General features: G+C 40.2%; 3 protein-coding genes and 1 long non-coding RNA gene across 5 annotated transcripts in view; 3 read left to right on the top strand and 1 right to left on the bottom strand.

Annotated features, from left to right (window-relative positions):
* LOC123603662 overlaps positions 1 to 18760 on the bottom strand; it is a 114896-nt gene that overhangs the window by 44033 nt on the left and 52103 nt on the right. The gene's annotated exons all lie outside the window — the stretch shown is intronic.
* On the top strand, positions 1599 to 2308 carry LOC123603655 (keratin-associated protein 2-3-like). The gene has a single exon (XM_045488803.1). The coding sequence runs from the start codon at positions 1671 to 1673 to the stop codon at positions 2058 to 2060; it is 390 nt and encodes a 129-aa protein (XP_045344759.1). The 5' UTR covers positions 1599 to 1670; the 3' UTR covers positions 2061 to 2308.
* Positions 8953 to 9671, top strand: LOC123603656 (keratin-associated protein 2-3-like). The gene has a single exon (XM_045488804.1). It carries the CDS (start codon positions 9027 to 9029, stop codon positions 9414 to 9416), a length of 390 nt encoding a protein of 129 aa, XP_045344760.1. The 5' UTR covers positions 8953 to 9026; the 3' UTR covers positions 9417 to 9671.
* On the top strand, positions 13139 to 13943 carry LOC123603651 (keratin-associated protein 1-3-like). The gene has a single exon (XM_045488798.1). The coding sequence runs from the start codon at positions 13143 to 13145 to the stop codon at positions 13644 to 13646; it is 504 nt and encodes a 167-aa protein (XP_045344754.1). The 5' UTR covers positions 13139 to 13142; the 3' UTR covers positions 13647 to 13943.

Here is an 18760-nt window from a genome sequence, read left to right as displayed (position 1 = left end):
ATTTCCATAGCTATATGGATTCCCCATAAGTATTCTACTGAATTTTATTTTCTCCTGTTAATCTGTCTCATGTCATTTTTTTTTCTTAGTCCAGGTAGAAGGACCTTAAAGGGTAGAGTAAATTCTTCTTTCTCAACAGTGGCTTTGTTCATAGTGCTCCATAATCACTCAATTATGTCCAACTTTGATGTTATCTCCTTATGGTATGTTTTGGAATCTTTAGAAGGCTCTTTGGGAGATAATTCTTTGAATTCCTGAGGATATTGGGAAGACACAGAGTCTTTTCAGATGACTCTAAAAATCAGCCATTTCACAAATACCATTTATTTTAAAAATAAATTCACTGTTAAAATTCCTAAATAAAGCAGACATTCCTTAATGACAGGGAATATGGCAACCACAGTTCCATTCTTCAGCTCCTTGGGCTTACTAATAATGTTCCCACAGGTTGTTTTTGCAGTCAGTATTGGCTCCAACAGTAGTAGGTGTATGACCTTAGGCAAGTCACTTCTCTGATCCCTCATGTGTAAAATGAGGAATTCAACAATACCTATCTCATAGGATTATTGTGAAGAGTAAGTTAGTACATTTATTTCTTTTAGCAAAGTACTTAGATACTAGAACTCAATGATACTGGTCATCATGAAGATTAAAAATTAAATTCATCATGGTTTAGAAAGCTTAACTCACAGTAACAGAGAGCAGAACAGTAGTTACCAGAGGCTGGTTTTATATTCTACATTTTGTATATAAGGAACCAGGTAAGTGACTTGCCTAAAGTCATATGCCTAATAATGTTGGAGCCAATACTAATGGGGTATGTGAGGGCGGAAGGAGATAATTAAGAAAAAAAAAAAAAAAAAGAAATTACAGTGGTGGTTGCCAGGGACTGAAAAGAAGGGTTCATGGGGAGTTGTGGTTTAATGCGCACAGAATTCAGTTTTGCAAGATGAAAAGAGTTCTAGAGATAGATGGTGCTGATGGTTCACAACAATATGAATGGACTTAATACCCTGACTGTACACTTAAAAATGATAAGATAGTAAATTTTACATTATATGTATTTTACCAAAATTTTAAAAATTGGAAAAACAACCCACTGATAAGATGCATTCCTGTAGCTACAAAAAGTACACAGCAAAACTCTTCTTTTATTCACAGACCATGCCTTTGCAAATAGTCTCACATTACTTTTCTGAACATGTTTTGTCCAGGAAGCTTAGTGGTAGAAATGGACACTCACAACTTGGGGAATTCACTTCCACTATCAGTAAGTGAACCTAAGGGCATGACAGCTATTCTGTGCTATCGAAACATCAATTGGCAAAACATCACTGAATTCTGAAGATAATTGGAAACTCTGAAGTTAGGGTCATTAAGTTCATATTTGAACCATAAATAGCAAAATATAATGGGTTTCCCTCAAATAAGGAAAGCAAATGGTCTTTCATGAGTCCCTGAGCACCTAAAAAAAAAATGTCTAGGAGCTTACTAACTTACCAGTGTCATTTCAGAAAGAATAAACACAAATAAGGCAATCACCTGTGTCGTGGAGGTCATCAGGACCCGCTCAGGGTATATAAAGGCCCCAGAGCAGGAGGGAGGCATTCACACCTGACAACACCCGAATCCTCTCACCCCTCCGACCCAAACCAGCCCCAGACACCACCATGTCCGGCTCCTGCTGCGGCTCCACCTGCTCCTCCCTGGGCTGCGGGGGAGGCTGCTGCCAGCCCTGCTGCTGCCGCGACCCCTGCTGCTGCCGCCCCGTGAGCTGCCAGACCACCGTGTGCCGCCCCGTGACCTGCACCTGCCGCTGCACGCGCCCCATCTGCGAGCCCTGCCGCCGCCCCGTCTGCTGTGACCCCTGCTCCCTGCAGGAGGGCTGCTGCCGCCCCATCAGCTGCTGCCCCACGTCCTGCACGGCCGTGGTCTGCCGCCCCTGCTGCTGGGCCTCCACCTGCTGCCAGCCCATCTCTGTGCAGGCGCCCTGCTGCCGCCCCCCCTGCTGCCAGCCTGCCCCCTGCCGCACCACCTGCAGGACCTCCTGCTGCTACTAAGTGCATCATCACTAAGGGTCCCCAGTAGATGGTGTGGGGTCCATTCTGCTCTTAACTTCAAGACAGAACAATATGCCTTTTCCTGAGAAGCCCATTTCTCATCTCTTCAGTCCGGCTCAGAGTAGGTCTTGGAGCCCCCTTTTCAGACTGACTACCGAGGAAGAGTACCTTGTCCTCTCAGGACCCCAGTCTAACTCCTCAATTATGTCTTCTGTTTTCTAATAAACTTAGTATTTCCAGCATAGAAATCATGGTCTTTGTGATACTTCCTCCCAGTAGGTTCTCTCTGTTTTGCACAGAGATATTCAAAGCAAGATGCAGAATGATCCTCTCAAATTGTTCTCTGAAATAACCTAACTCTGGGTAGTTTCCTTATTATCCTTGTAAGTGGCATTTATAAGGCATAGTTGCCAAGTGAGAAAAGTGGACATGGCTGTATCTTCATCACATGTGCTCACAATTCCAGACATGCCAAACATCTGAGAGATGTCCTTTAACAACACCCAGTGAGGAGGCTGCATCTGAGCTGACACACACACCCCTGGTCCAAGGGTTCATTCACTGACCTGACACCTGTTCTAAGCACAATTTAGGAAACTCAGTATGTTAGACGTGGAAATAACCTTAGGCAACATACGGCCAAACCCATGTTTTTAAAGCTGAAGAGCGATGAGTAATGGACGATTAAATTAAGTTTCTTCCTAATATAGTTATAATCGCTGATGTTTAGAAAAGACCTAGGAGAATGCGAACCCCCTGACATTAAGCCCTTAAGTCAAACACTTCATCTTAATATGGTAGGAGACATGTTCTTCTGCCCAGAAGAACTCAGGTCTTCTCTGGCCAAGAGTAACTGCAGCTTCAGATAATGCGCTCCTTTCTATGCATTAAACATCTGGCAGTTATTTTGAATGTTATTTGCAGTGTCAACTCTTGTGGGTATTTAATCCACACTGGCTCTCAAGAGCTGATTATCTTTGTACTCAGCAACTGGGCAGTAATGGCATTTTCCAAGAAAATTAATCACTGTCAATCTTCACATGTTTGTTGAACATCTATGACTAAGACACTGAGTGGAGACCATCCTGAGGAAACATGAAAGAATAAAAGAATAAAATATGCTTCAAAGAGGTTATAATCCATTTAGGGAGATAAGGTATAAATAAGAAAAAAAAAGTCAAACAGTACATAATATAAGCAACATAAATATAGAAGAAATGCCATAAGTAGTTAAAAATAGTTTAAGATTGGGGCGCCTGGGTGGCGCAGTCGGTTAAGCGTCCGACTTCAGCCAGGTCACGATCTCGCGGTCCGTGAGTTCGAGCCCCGCGTCGGGCTCTGGGCTGATGGCTCAGAGCCTGGAGCCTGTTTCCGATTCTGTGTCTCCCTCTCTCTCTGCCCCTCCCCCGTTCATGCTCTGTCTCTCTCTGTCCCAAAAATAAATAAACGTTGAAAAAAAAAAATTTAAAAATAGTTTAAGATTATAAACTTACTAGGAAACGTGATGCAATCGTCTTGTCCCATATTTAAGTTAAAATTAAGCAAGTTGTAAAATATTAAACTATTTTGTGAGAAAAAATGTATTCTGCATGTCTATGTGTGCTTATGCCTAAAAAGTATTTAAAACATTATGTGGGAGTGCCTGGATGGCTCAGTTGGTTAAGTGACTGACTCTTGATTTGGGCTCAGGTTATGATCTCATGGTTTGTGGGGTCGAGCCCTGCATCGGGCTCTGGGCTGGTGGCGTGGAGCCTGCTTGGGATTCTCTCTCTCACTCTCTCTCCATGTCCCTCCCCAACTCACATGTGCACTCTTTGTCTCTCTCTCTCAAAATAAGTAAACATTAAAAGAAAAATTTTAAAAATAAAATAAACAAAATGCAACAAAATCTAAGAGTAATTGGGGATAATACTCATTTTCTTCTTGGTATTTTTCTTAATTATATCATTTAAAATGAACATATATTTTATTTTTAGTGGAATGTACTATCCAAAACTTATATTTATTTTGGGAAAAACATTTAAACCTTACTCTTGATTATGCTCTGCTTTTAAAAACCTACCTATGAGAATCTAAGTGGATTTAAAGCAGATAATTACACAGCAGCCAACTGTACTCATATGAAGTATTTTATTATCTATAGAAGAGTGTACCACTATGCTATATACAGTGGACTTCTCTGATACCTCCAAACTCTGATCAAATTATTAAACACTGATTCATATTTTAACTTTTCAGGATCATCTCAATTGCATAAAATAAGGTATGCAATTTGATATGTTCCAAATTAAGAACTTTAAAAAATTGTTAGCTGTTTCAAATTATAGGTATTATTACTTTTCTCCATTTGTATGAAGAATTGATAATTAAGAACATAAGACAATATTTTCCATGTTAAAATTTGTTCATAACGTTATTGTTGAATGATAGTGTTAAATAAAGCCCTAGCATTAGTAATACAAAATACGTTGCCCATCACCACCAGGAACCTGTCTAAATCAGTTTTAAGGCTTTTTTTAAAAAGGATGTTTTTCTAAGAACTCACTGTGTGATGCAAAGACTGTGGGGTTCTCAGTAAGGTTCAGGCCACAAATCCGACACATATTCTCCTTATAGTTTCTTCAACAATAACCTAACTCCCCTTCCCAGAAATTGGTGTTCAAAAGAGGGAGCTGTATAACTCCCTTCCAGGTATTTTTATTTTATTTAATGTTATTAGTGAAACTCTCCACTGGATAATCTTATTTAGTGTATAGTCTGTGGTTACTCGGCAGAGAAAGCCATTTGCCATATATATTCATCTTTATTCTAAATTCAAAATTTAGAGTTTCGGGGGCGCCTGGGTGGCGCAGTCGGTTAAGCGTCCGACTTCAGCCAGGTCACGATCTCGCGGTCCGTGAGTTCGAGCCCCGCGTCAGGCTCTGGGCTGATGGCTCAGAGCCTGGAGCCTGTTTCCGATTCTGTGTCTCCCTCTCTCTCTGCCCCTCCCCCGTTCATGCTCTGTCTCTCTCTGTCCCAAGAAAAATAAATAAACGTTGAAGAAAAAAAAACAAAAACAAAAACAAAACAAAATTTAGAGTTTACAAGGCACCCACATAATGGGACTTTTTAAAATATATTTATTTACTTAACAAACACAAGGCAGTTGCTAAGTGCCAGGCGCTGTTCTTAGTGCTTACAAATATTGGCTTATTTACTGCTCACAACAACCTGGGTGTGTACTATCATTACTCATGGCCCAAGGACACACAGCCAGTAAATGGCAAAGTTTTCAATGAATGTTGTCTGATTTTAGAATAAGTAGCATTAAAAAAATACCATAGGACTTGTCACCAATGTCAAATCACAGAGCTCTGTGGCACGAATTACAGAAACACAACCCCTATTTTCTCTGCCTAGAGATGAAGTTTATGGGCTGAGGATGAGCATGTTAGACTGAATAGCACCAGAACTGCTTATTGAGGGACTCATGCACTCTGTGGATCTTTACGAAGAGGAAGAAAAATCTCTTTGGAACAATTTTGAATCAGAAGTGTTCAGAGTAGGGGTGCATGGGTGGCTCAGTCAGCTGTGTCTGACTCTTGATATTGGCTCAGGTCATGATCTCATGGCTCATGAGATCGAGCCCCGTGTCAGACTCTGTGCTGATAGCACAGACCCTGCTTGGGATTCTCTCTCTCTCTCTGCCCCTCCCCCACTCATGTGTGCTTTTGCTCGTGCTCTCTCTCTCTCAAAATAAATAAACATTAAAAAAAAAGAAATGTTTAGAGAAATTAGTCTTGTTAACTAAGTTGAGGTTTTATGTATCTCTCAAAGAGGCCCCCTTTGCACAAAATGTTATCATCATGAATACCCCCAACAACATGAAAAGTTGACTGAGACAGTATGCCTTGAAAAGAGCTAAGCATAAGCAACGAAAGTAAAAATCAGCAAGTGGGACTACATTGAACTAACAAGCTTCTGCAGAGCAAAAGAAACAATGAACAAAATGAAAAGGCAAATGGGAGAAAGCATTTGCAAACCAAGTATATATCCAATAAGGGGTTAATATCCAGAATATGCAAGGAACTCCTATAACCCAATAATAAAAACAAAAACAGAAAGCAAAACAAACAAACAAACAAAAAACAATTTGATTGAAAAATAGGCAGAGGACCTGAACAGACATTTTCCCAAAGAAAACATACAGATGGCCAACAGAGTGCTTGACATCAGTAATCATCAGGGAAATGCAAATCAAAACCACAATGAGGTATCACCTCAACCTGTTAGAATGGCTAATATCAAAAAGATAAGAGAGAACAAATACTGATGAGGGAGAAAAGCGAACCCTGGTGCACTGTTGGTGAGAATATAGTTTGGCACAGCTACAGTGGAAAAGGGTACAGAGATTCCTCAAAGAATTAGAAATAGAGCTACCATATGATCCAGCAATCCCACTTCAGGGTATACATCCGAAGGACATAAATTCATGATCTCAAAGAGATATCTGCACTCCCATGTTCACTAAAGCATTAGTTCACAATAACCAGGGTATTAAAACAACCTAAATGTCCAATGACACATGAATGGATAAAAAAAAATGTGATTATATGTGTATACACACAGAGCATACATATATATGAATGATATATATGATGCATGTGTGTATTCCAAGAGAAGTCTTGCAATAGTTGTGCTTTGCATATATTTATATAAATATATATGTAAGTATATAAATATATATGTAAGTATATAAATATATATGTAAGTATATAAATATATATGTAAATATATAAATATATATGTAAATATATATAAATATATATGTAAATATGTATATAAGTATATATAAATATATGTAAATATATATAAAAATATATATATAGTGAAGTATTACTCAACCATAAAAAAAGAATAAAACCTTGCCAATTCCAACAACATGGATGGACCTTGAGGAACTATACTGAGTGCAGTAAATCATAAAAACACAAATATTGCATGATGTCACTTATATTTGGAGTCAAAAATATCGAACTCATACAGAGTAGAAAAGTGGTTGTCAGGGGCTGAGAGGTAGGAGAAATGGGAAGATTTTGGTCAAAGGATATAAATTGTCCGTTATAAGATGAATAATTTCCAGGGATCTAATGTACAGCATGGAGACTACAGTTAATAATATATTGTATATTTGAAAGCTGCTAGGAGATGGGGTGCCTGGATGGCTCAGTCGGTTAAGCGTCCGACTTCGGCTCAGGTCATGATCTCACAGTCTGTGAGTTCAAGCCCCACGTTGGGCTCTGTGCTGACAGCTCGGAGCCTGGAGCCTGCTTCGGATTCTGTGTCTCCCGTTCTCTCTGACCCTCCCCCGTTCATTCTCTGTCTCTCTCTGTCTCAAAAAAAATTTTTTTTTAATTTTTTTAAATAAAAAAAAAAAAGAAAAGCTGCTAGGAGAGTAGGGCTCTAATGTTCTCACCATGAAAACAATAATAAGATGATAATTATGCAAGGTGGGAGAAGGATGTGTAGCCTTACTGCAGCAAGCACTGTGCAATATATACACGCATCACGTCATCACAATGCACACTTAAGCTTACGCTATGTTGTACGCCACTTTTATCTCAATGAAGCTGGGAAAAAGAACAAAAAAAGGGCAGAATACACAAGTTTTTATCTAGGCTCTGGTTACTGCTTTGAAAAAAATCACGTGTCCATGGACCAGAGAAAGAACATGAAACATGAGAGAGTCGAATGTCCTCATGATGAGACTGTGCTTCATTTCTCCCTCCTCTGTTTTCCCGATTATGACTATATGTTCAGTCGGTTTACATTCCTTTTAAGGTTTTGAAATTATGTTCAAAATTCCACTTGGGGAGCTTTAGCTCCTGGGGCCTGAGGCACATTCTTCTGAATGATGGGAATGATCCTAAGTGACCCAAAACCCTATCTGGTGCATAGCAACAGGAGAAAAGCTGTAAAGTAATGAGACTGTTCCCCCCATGCAATTCCCCAAATGCTTCTGGTAACGCTTCCCTAAGAAGCATGTCCCTCACATTTCCAGCAGTGCTGCCACCGAACAGCTGGGCAGCCTCCCACATACCTCCTCTGATCAATGTGTTGTGTATGTCTGCAATACTGGTTGAAAACCTCCATCTTGTCACTTCTTAGTCACAGTACCCATGTCAAGGTATATTAAGAAAAAACTTCCCATTATATGATTCTTTAGCTTACACACAAGAAAGGCAAATATAGAAAATGTCATGTGTCAGAGATGAAAAATCAATATGCTATGAGCAGATGGCCCATAGCTGCTCAAAGCTGAGCTGAAGAAAAAAATGGAAGGCAGCCTTGGGTGTTTTATTCCAATACTTACTCGGTTTACAAAAATAATCTTTTATCTTTCCCATACAAATATCAGAGCTACAGTCTTATTCAAAGTACATGCATTCCATTGTATCAAGTGATATGTAAATAAAGTCCCAAGGAGTCCACATGTGAAGACATGTCTAACACCTGTCTGATTAACATGTAGGTTTCTCAGGGCATCTCCTAGGGGGTCAAGGACAGGATCCACTCAGTTCTCTAGAAACCGCTGTATGTTTAATTTCTTTCATTTCTTTTAAAACTTGCAGTTCCTTTAGGACCATTTTGCCCAGGATTCATCAGGCGCTATCTACCCAAAATAAGCATCAAGAGTTGCTATCACCTCAAATGACTGAGTGCTTAGATTTTGATGATGAACAGCATGAATATATCCATATTTAGGAATGCAACAGAGTTCTTTAATGAGATCATGAGTATGTCACAAGCAATGCAATCATTAGTCAAAACAAAACTGTACTCAATTGGCCAAAAGATAAATGGGGGTGGGGGTCATCAGGACCCGCTCAGGGTACATAAAGGCCCCAGAGCAGGAGGGAGGCATTCACACCTGACAACACCCGAATCCTCTCACCCCTCCGACCCAAACCAGCCCCAGACACCACCATGTCCGGCTCCTGCTGCGGCTCCACCTGCTCCTCCCTGGGCTGCGGGGGAGGCTGCTGCCAGCCCTGCTGCTGCCGCGACCCCTGCTGCTGCCGCCCCGTGAGCTGCCAGACCACCGTGTGCCGCCCCGTGACCTGCACCTGCCGCTGCACGCGCCCCATCTGCGAGCCCTGCCGCCGCCCCGTCTGCTGTGACCCCTGCTCCCTGCAGGAGGGCTGCTGCCGCCCCATCAGCTGCTGCCCCACGTCCTGCACGGCCGTGGTCTGCCGCCCCTGCTGCTGGGCCTCCACCTGCTGCCAGCCCATCTCTGTGCAGGCGCCCTGCTGCCGCCCCCCCTGCTGCCAGCCTGCCCCCTGCCGCACCACCTGCAGGACCTCCTGCTGCTACTAAGTGCACAGTCTAGAACAAGCAATCAACCTTCTGAAAGAGTCATACTCCTTTCTCTACCTAAGAAACCTCCTGCCCTAAACCATCAAGACCCCAAGTCAACCAGGGTTTGAATGGAGATCCAGCCTTACCTATTAAGACTTGGGGTGTTCTCAAGTCTTTGTAACAGTATCAACTCCCTTCTTCCCATCTTAGATCTTAGGTCTTGTGGCATGTTTGTTTTCTAATAAACTTCTCTTCTTTGGCCTAGCAAACCCATATTTGGTTTTTCTTATTTATTCTAACGTTTTTCACTAAGTTTAAATATAACAAAATGTACTGACTGCCTACCATCTGCAAGTCACAGACTGTATGGTATACAATAGAAATTAAAGTGAGTTAAAAATATTCCCCTCTTCAAGAAACTTCTAGGGAGATAAATGAAATTCACGATAATGCACCTAAAAATTAGAAAATGAAAAAAAAAGTACAACATACTTCGGTGCGTCAAAATATCACTACTGACTGGGGAGAACAAGAAAGACCAAAAAGGAAGCTAGCATTTTACAGAAGTTAGGATTTCAGCATGCAGATCTAAAGGAAGATGTCATTTTCACTGGTAACAGTATGCACTAAGGTATAGAAAGAGGGCTTGTTCAGAGGATACTTTGGCTGGGAACACAGGATACATGTAGAATAACAGCAGAAGATAAATTTGGGAAGTGTGTGTGCTTTGAATAGTAACCAAAGTAGTATGCCCTTAATGCAGTAAATACTAAGGAGTTGTTGAAACCCTTGGGGCAACTGAATGGCATGACAGGCATTGGGCATCAGGATGATTCCTATGGTAGTTGTTTATCAAAAAGGAAGGCTAAAGGCTAGACAATACAGAAACAAGTCAAGAGGCCACTGAACTGGTCCAAGCGATACACAGTACGAGCTGAACTAGGATGATAGCCACGGAATAAAGAAGACATAAAGAGTATGTCAGACATAGAAACCCAGAAGGCATATTACCTAATATGAATGTGGGAAACAAAAAACAATTAAGAATCAAATATGTTATTGCAGCTCTAGGGAAAACTCCTCTGATCAGAAGACACTTAAAAGAATCTTAACATATTTATACTTATTTACTGTGTGTTTAAAGTTACTACTCCATAGCATTTCTGCCTGTAGCTACTATTTCTATTCTTGGACTATTATAAAACATTTTTTGAAAAAGGAGACAAAGACGGTTTTTTTTTTAATGTTTATTTACTTATTTTGAGAGAGAGAGAGCACAGGCAAGGGGCAGAGATAGCAAGAGGGACAGAGAGAATCCCAAGTAGGATCCATGCTGTCAGCACAGAGCCCAATGTGGGGCTCAATTCCACGACCCTGAGATCATGACCCAACCTGAAATCAAGAGTCAAAAACTTAACCAATTGAGCCATCCAGGCACCCTGAGACAAAGAGTTTTAAGAATTAATTGCTCCTGGAAAATAGCATTGCATAAAATAAAGTAAAACAGCTATAACTGATGTAGGAAGGAGAGACAGGAGTTTTATACCCTGTTCTTCTGGCTGTGTACTGTCTGACTAAAGCAAGTCATTAAAATTTCCAAAAGGCAGCCACTCCTAGACTCAGTAGTATTCTAACATCAGCAAATGCTGAAAGGAAATAAAAACCAGTCTGGGGGCACCTGGGTGGCTCAGTTGGTTAAGCGTCCCACTCTCAATTTCAGCTCAGGTCATGATCTCACAGTTCATGAGATCAAGCCCCTCATTGGGCTCTGCACTCACAATGCAGAGCCTGCTGGGGATTCTCTTTCTCCTTCCCTCTGCCCCTCACCTGCTTGTGCTCATAGGCCTCTCCCTCTCTTTCTCTCTCAGAATAAATAAACACTTTCAAAAAAGCAGTCTGTATTACAACATCAGTGTTCCAATTTAAAACTATGAGGATGGATGGTAATATATTTGACTCTTTTCCTTGATTCAGCCCCCCTATCAGTATTATAATGATTCATAAACTAGAGCAAGATATGAAACAGACAGACTGAATCTGGCTTTCTGCACAACCCTTTAGTGCTCTGGGTAAAATATGATGACTTAATACACATTTGCTATTTATAAAAACAATGATGTCAGTACCTATACAATTAAATGTTTGGACAGATGATTTACTAAGTTTTTGATCTCTGACATTTGAGGATCCCTTCAACCATTTTTCAACTTCATACCTACAGTCATGGTTATCACATGACATGAACATCTTTCTTGACACTGGCATGAATCACATTCTAATGTAATTCTCTCGCTGTACAAACCAATACCTCCATCTCATAAAAAGCTAACTATGTGAGTGTTAGTTTTTATTCAAGATGTGATGTTTTCATTCAAGATTGGAAGGAAGGGACAAACCTACCACAAATAACAATAATAGGCTCTTTGGCCACCACTTTTTTTTTCATTCCCCCCATATAACCCTAAACAGCAAACGGAAAATGATATTCTTTATTTTGGCAGCCACCAAAATTATTTCAAATTTGTTTCGCAGAAATTTATACCCAGTTCTCTGGCTGTGTACTGTGCAAATGGAGCAAGTCACTAACTTCTCCAAAATATAGCCATTCCTAGACTCAACAGTATTCTAACATCAACTCATGCTGAGGGGAAATTAAAAGTGGTCCATATCACAACATCAACCCATTTACACTTATACCTTAAGTGTAAAGTACACTTAATCTCTTTTCACTTCTACCTATTGAATGATATTTGACCATCCATTTCCTACCCTGCCTTATAAACATTGTGATCCAGAAGAAGCATTTCTTAACTTCTACTTTTTCTCTTAGTGATTCCCCTTCATAAATTGGATTGTCATGCTCTTTGGTCTAACATCCTTTCATAGGACAGGGTGTAGTTACATAAAATGACATAAACTGAAAACAAATCCCACCTTTGAGAAATAAATACAGTCTAGATAATCCACAGACCAGTGATTTTTATCTTTCATAGAAAAATATAAATTACACTTAAAATTTTGTGGGATATTTTCCTAATTGCTGGTTATCAATTTTAGCCCTTCTTTTAAATTCAGGCTAATAAAATATCCACAGTAAGTTGCAATGGAACAGTTTTTGTTCTATGTATCCTCCTGAGTGGAGTTTTCTCAAGTATGAATGTGTGGAGTTCAGGAGAGATCACTGAAATTGGAGACCATTTTCTGGAAACTAAATGCATTTCTATTAATGTGAAGTTTATCAGAGTTTCTATCTGCCTGATTATAGAGACTATAATCTTATTAATCATATATAATGGAAAATAGTCTTACATAAATAGCAGTCAATTGTTAACATTTTTTTCCGGAGACTTGAATTTTGGTAAATATGACCCCCAAATTGTGTCATCTTATCAGTGAGAGTCACTTGGTCAGGTGATGTGACCATAAATGCAGAATGGAAGCTGAGACTTGAGGAAAAATTACAGCATTGCGTAATGAAACAACATTTCTACCAAGGATGGACACGTTTAGTGAGTATTAGCTTAGCAATAAAGGAAAAACTAATTTGAGGATGTAGTTAAAATAACAGTATTTGAACAATCAAAGGGCTCTGGAAAAGCTTGTTTAAGGAGTAACAGGATAAAAATGCTGTTCATCACAAAACAGGAACTGGCCAAGGCCTATAAAAGGCCCAATGTGGAAGTGACCAGCAAAACACAAAAAACTTCTCTTAGCAACCCAACTCTCAGCCCCACTCCAGACACCATGGTCTGCTGCTCCACTAGCTTCTGTGGATTTCCCACCTGCTCCACCAGCGGGAACTGTGGCTCCAGCTGCTGCCAGCCCAACTGCTGCCAGAACAGCTGCTGCCAGCCCAGCTGCTGCCAGACTAGCTGCTGCCAGCCCAGCTGCTGCCAGACCAGCTGCTGCCAGCCCAGCTGCTGCCAGAACAGCTGCTGCCAGAACAGCTGCTGCGGGACCGGCTGTGGCACTGGTGGCGGCCAGGAGGGTGGCTGCGGAGCCGTGAGCTGCCGCGTCAGGTGGTGCCGCCCTGACTGCCGCGTGGAGGACACCTGCCTGCCCCCCTGCTGTGTGGTGAGCTGCATACCCCCCACCTGCTGCCAGCTGCACCACGCCCAGGCCTCCTGCTGCCGCCCGTCCTACTGTGGACAGTCCTGCTGCCGCCCTGCCTGCTGCTGCTACTGCTGCCAGCCCAGCTGCTGCCAGCCCACCTGCTGTGAGCCCACCTCCTGCCAGTCCACCTGTTGAAAATCTCTTTCTAAAGGAATCCTAAGAAACTGGCACTTCAAAATGAGACAATGTAGAGTCCTGATAAACTTCTGAGCTCCAATACCCATAACACAGCTTGCAAATGGCTACAAAATTTCCTAAGATGTAAATTAATTTATAATCGAAAACCAAAAATATTTCATAAACCTGGACACGAACAGAAGTCCTACAAGGTTAAGAGGAATGTATAAAACTTTTACTATAAATACCACCTGAAATAGTTCAACAGCTCATTGGATTTGGGATTTAATAAAATGTTTATTCTTCAATGACAAAGTCATTGTTGGAGCTTTCTTTTCTTTGGAATTTGTTATTGATATTGGGTATTTGGATTTTTCAAAATCTCAGTAACTGTGGTATGGCACTATGGTGTTTCTTTATTTTTCCCTTTTTTAAAGGTCTTTAAAAAATGGTTTTCCGGGGCGCCTGGGTGGCGCAATCGGTTAAGCGTCCGACTTCAGCCAGGTCACGATCTCGCCGTCCGTGAGTTCGAGCCCCGCGTCGGGCTCTGGGCTGATGGCTCAGAGCCTGGAGCCTGTTTCCGATTCTGTGTCTCCCTCTCTCTCTGCCCCTCCCCCGTTCATGCTCTGTCTCTCTCTGTCTCAAAAATAAATAAACGTTAAAAAAAAAAAAAATGGTTCTCCTTTGTTTTATCATTAAATGGTCCAATATTCTACAGCCAAAATCTATGGTAAAAGAATATATCAGTATTAAGGAACTATTCTCCGAGGTCCTCACATGTGCAAATTGACAGGCTAGGTGTTCCAGAAGATCAATTTTACAAAAAGGAATTTTTATGTTATTTAGCTTCTTGAGATATTACCAAATTTATTCATTTCCTTCATATACAATTCTGTGTACAAGTCTTTCAACTATCTGGGATATAAAAGGATAATACATAATTGGAAAGACAGGAAGCATAAGATTTCAAAGTACTAGCATAAGATATAAAGACATCTCAAGTTCTAATCCCCACTTTGTAACTAAGAACCCAAGCATTCTTATTTTTTTTTAAGTTTATTTATTTATTTTGAGAGGGAGAGAGAGTGGGGGAGAGAGGAGAGAGAGAGAAAATCCCAAGCAGGCTCTATACTGTCAGTGCAGAACCCCATGTGGAGCTCAAACCCAGACACTATGAGAGCATGACATGAGCTGAAACCAAGAGTTGCAGGCTTAACCAACTGAGCCACTTAGGAGCCCCGGACCCATGGATTCTGGAGCAAGGCCCTTCACCCGCCTGGGCACCAGGTTAGAAAAACTGGAAAACAGAAGAATTGACATTCATTGCTTACAGCATCCCTGCCAGGCACAGGATGGATTATTTCCTAAACAGGTGATGCACTGACAATTAGTCTCTTCAGACGCCCAATGAGGAAAAATTATTCAATGGTCAAGTAATGTTGCATGCATTTGCACCATGTTGAAGGTTTGTAAAACACATCAGAATATTAAAGAAAGCTCTATAACTATTACTCCCAAACTGATTTAGTTGGGGAATACTCCATTCATTACCAACTAGCATCCTGTAACACTAGTGTTCCTCAAAATATACTTTGGAAAATGATGAAAGGGAATTTCAACTGGTGCTTCTACAACATCTATACAATTCGTTCATGTACCATGAACTAGAAAATAAATATTCATCACAAGAATGGATTTAAACGAGCACGATACTGGCATACACTGTGCCCATTCTTAGTCTAATCTCCAGAGAAAGTTCTAGAATGAAGCAAGGATCAAATAAAAAATACATAATAAGAACTTCCATTTTGATGGATAAAATCTTTGATTATAAAATCAAAGTGGTAAATCACTGGCTGGAGATAAAGGGGGAATGGGGAGTAATTACTAAAGATTATCAGGTGGTATTCTGGGTGATGAAAAAGGTTTTAAACTAGACAGAGGAATGGTAGCTGCATAACAAGGTGGATGCACTAAAGGCCACTCAACTGTACATTTTAAAATGGTTTAGTGTATGTTATGTGAATTTCACCTCGATTTAAAAAGTAAGTCAGGGGCACCTGGGTGGCTCAGTTGGCTCAGCATCCAACTTCGGCTCAGGTCATGATCTCATGGTTGGTGAGTTTGAGTCCCACGTTGGGCTCTCTGCTTCAGCATCCTCATGCCTGATTCAGATCCTCTGTCTCCCTCTCTCTCTCTGCCCCTCCCCTCCTCAAATATAAATAAACACTTAAAAAAAAGAAAAAGAAGTAAGTCAAAGGGATGGGGTCTTCACTAGCACAACCTTACCAGAATTAGAAAAAGGCATCACCTTTAGGTAGAAACAGTTTGAAGAATACACAGCTTACTGAGCCTACATCATCTTTATATGAAAAAGATTCTCCTTCTTCTGAGTGGACAGAGCCTCCCCCATCAGGGCACAACCCACACATTCATACACAATGTGTCTAAAACATGTTTAATGCTCGATGTCCCTCAAATACCACTCTCTTGTCTTTCAATGGGTTAGGATGTACTTTTACTTAGAATGGCTTTATCTCAAAGCACCAAAAGAGGCAGGTTGGCATTCAGAAGAGAAAAAGATCTTATTACTTGATTTAGAGTAAAAAGTTGGGGATGTTCAACTGGTTCCTATATCAACCATGTCTTATCACTCAGGAATCTATGGCAGATGCAACTGAACTAGAGAACTAGTAAAATGGAGCTTAAGGAATTGAAAGAACCCCCAAACTTACAGTAAGAAACCTAGAACCATGACACCTTAAAGAAACATAACTCAATATATTAATATCTATAAACAGAAGGCAGACATTCAACAAGAGACAAACACATCCTTTCTTCTTATGATACTATTGGATCTGGACCCCATCGCTTAAATGAAGTAATGAAAACCAAAGAGAATAAGCCTTGTAATAAAATCATTTTAAATGTAAAGTTACTGGCATTCTTTTCTCCAAGAAGACAATAGATAGTGATTTCCAGCATTTAAACGGTCATAAAATCTACACAGGGAAATATCACAAATTGGTTATAACTTGTTACTCTATTTGTATGAAAACCAATCAAGAAGAAATGGAGTAAATAATTTTATTTTCTTGATTTATTTAGGAGAGATAAGGGAATGTTCAGATTAGTCTGCGGCAAAAGAGGAGAATTCTCAAATTTTAAGTGTCATACCTTATGTCATGGTTAATTTTATGTATCAACTCGACGGGGCTAAGGGATCCCCAAACAGCTAGTAAAACATTATTCCTGGGTGTGTCTGTGAGGGTGTTCATGGAAGGAATTAGCATATGAGTCTGTAGAATGAGTAAATTAGATTGCCTTCACCAATGTGGATGGACATCATCAAAATCATTGAGACCCCAAATAGAACAGAAAGGGAGAGGAAGAGCGAACTGTTCTATGGATTAAGTTGGGACAGCCATCTTCTCCTGCCCTCATACTTTAGTGCTCCTGGTGAGGGCCTCCACATTTGTGTGAGCCAATCCCTCACAATAAATCTCTTTATATATATATATATATATATATATATATATATATATATATATACACATATATATATGTGTACATATATATATATATATCCTACAGGTTCTGTTTCTCTGGAGAACTCTGCCTAAAAACACTTATTATTAGCAATTCTCTGAGGGCAGCTAAAGACCAGAAAAATGAAAATTGAGTTAAATTTTGCACCAAGGGAGATGTTGAAAACAGTGCCACAGCAGAAAAGCATAGAAATGGAGACCCAACAGATAACACTACCTATCCCTGGTGCCCTAGTCAGTAGGTATTTCAACTCCTCAAATATCTGAATTTTTTGCAAGGGGAGATAAATGCTTCTAGTATCAAAGATATTGAATTTAGATATGAATTAAATAGCTCCTGAGATTATAATAGGGACAAATCTACATACTCCAAACATCCACAGTGGGAAAATTAGCTAATCGAAGAATCCATGATGTAGACTTGCTTAAGGAGAGGAAGCAAAAAAATCACATACCTTTGAATTCAAATTTGATGTGGGATTTGTAAATGCCTTCATTCTGATTTGGGAAGAATTATGGTCTAAATTCAAAACTGTCATTCCTGAAGAAGCAGAAACTAACACCTGGCATTGTGGTTCAAACTATGTAAGTGGCATTTTAACATCCATTTGCCTGTAACAGAGTCCATACTCAATGAAGGCCAGGTGACCTTTCATTGTACCTGTACAAAACCTTCATCTTCAACCTCATCTGCTGCCTCATTCAAACTATATTATAGTTTGCTAATATCTACAGTAAACTGCATGCTGATCTAATGTACTGGTATGTCACATGTTCCAGTGTCAATATACTGAGTGTGATTTTTATGCAGTTAAGGACATTTAGATCTATAGGACATTCTACTATCAAAGATTGAATGAAGTCACAAGTCAAGGAGGTCAACCATTTTAGCACACAAAATTTTCTTGAAGCTTGTTATGTAGTCAAAAAAAATTTTTTTCAGAGAAGTTTCTAATAGTGTTATTATTCACCCTAAGCTCTGCATTTCTTCCCTTGACTTGAAAAACAGTTAAGAGTGGGCAAATTTTTACATCTTTCCTTTACCCTTTGAGTTTCTCTGGAACAACTGCTGACACGGAAAACAGGGTATTAACTGTAGTGGTTGAAGAGTTTAGTTTGGAGTCAGATGGCATAGGTTCAAATTTCAGATTCACCACTTGTTGGTGTGAACTTGAGCAACAGACATAAATCTGCTTGAGGCTCAATTTCCTGATATAGACGATGGGAGATGTATAGGCGGAGTCCAAAGGATTGCAGTGAAAATTAAATGAAATGATACGTGCAAAGTAGTCAGAACCACTTGGGCACATACGTGCTCCAGAATCTGTGATCAGTAACAATTCATCCACATTTCTCAGCCCCCCCCAAAAAGCATCCCTTTCTGGCCAGCTGGATCACTTTGCTTCACAGTCAAACTGAAGATGAGAAAGATAAAGGGGCAGCAGTTGACACTGGAGACATGTTGCTGGGAATTAAACTGTCACGTGAGACCCAAGAGCTCCATTATCAGGGTCACCAATGAGTAATACTGACACTCTGTAAAGGTGAGGCATCAATTATTCTTAGGGCAATGAGCAAATTTTA

This window comes from Leopardus geoffroyi, chromosome E1 (assembly GCF_018350155.1).
Source record: "Leopardus geoffroyi isolate Oge1 chromosome E1, O.geoffroyi_Oge1_pat1.0, whole genome shotgun sequence".
Classification (NCBI taxonomy): domain Eukaryota; kingdom Metazoa; phylum Chordata; class Mammalia; order Carnivora; family Felidae; genus Leopardus; species Leopardus geoffroyi.
This window is presented reverse-complemented; position numbering and strand designations above follow the sequence as displayed.

Excerpts from the sequence above, each read along its gene's own strand:
- LOC123603655 (XM_045488803.1), top strand. The coding sequence starts at position 1,671 with ATGTCCGGCTCCTGCTGCGGCTCCACCTGCTCCTCCCTGGGCTGCGGG.
- LOC123603656 (XM_045488804.1), top strand. The coding sequence starts at position 9,027 with ATGTCCGGCTCCTGCTGCGGCTCCACCTGCTCCTCCCTGGGCTGCGGG.
- LOC123603651 (XM_045488798.1), top strand. The coding sequence starts at position 13,143 with ATGGTCTGCTGCTCCACTAGCTTCTGTGGATTTCCCACCTGCTCCACC.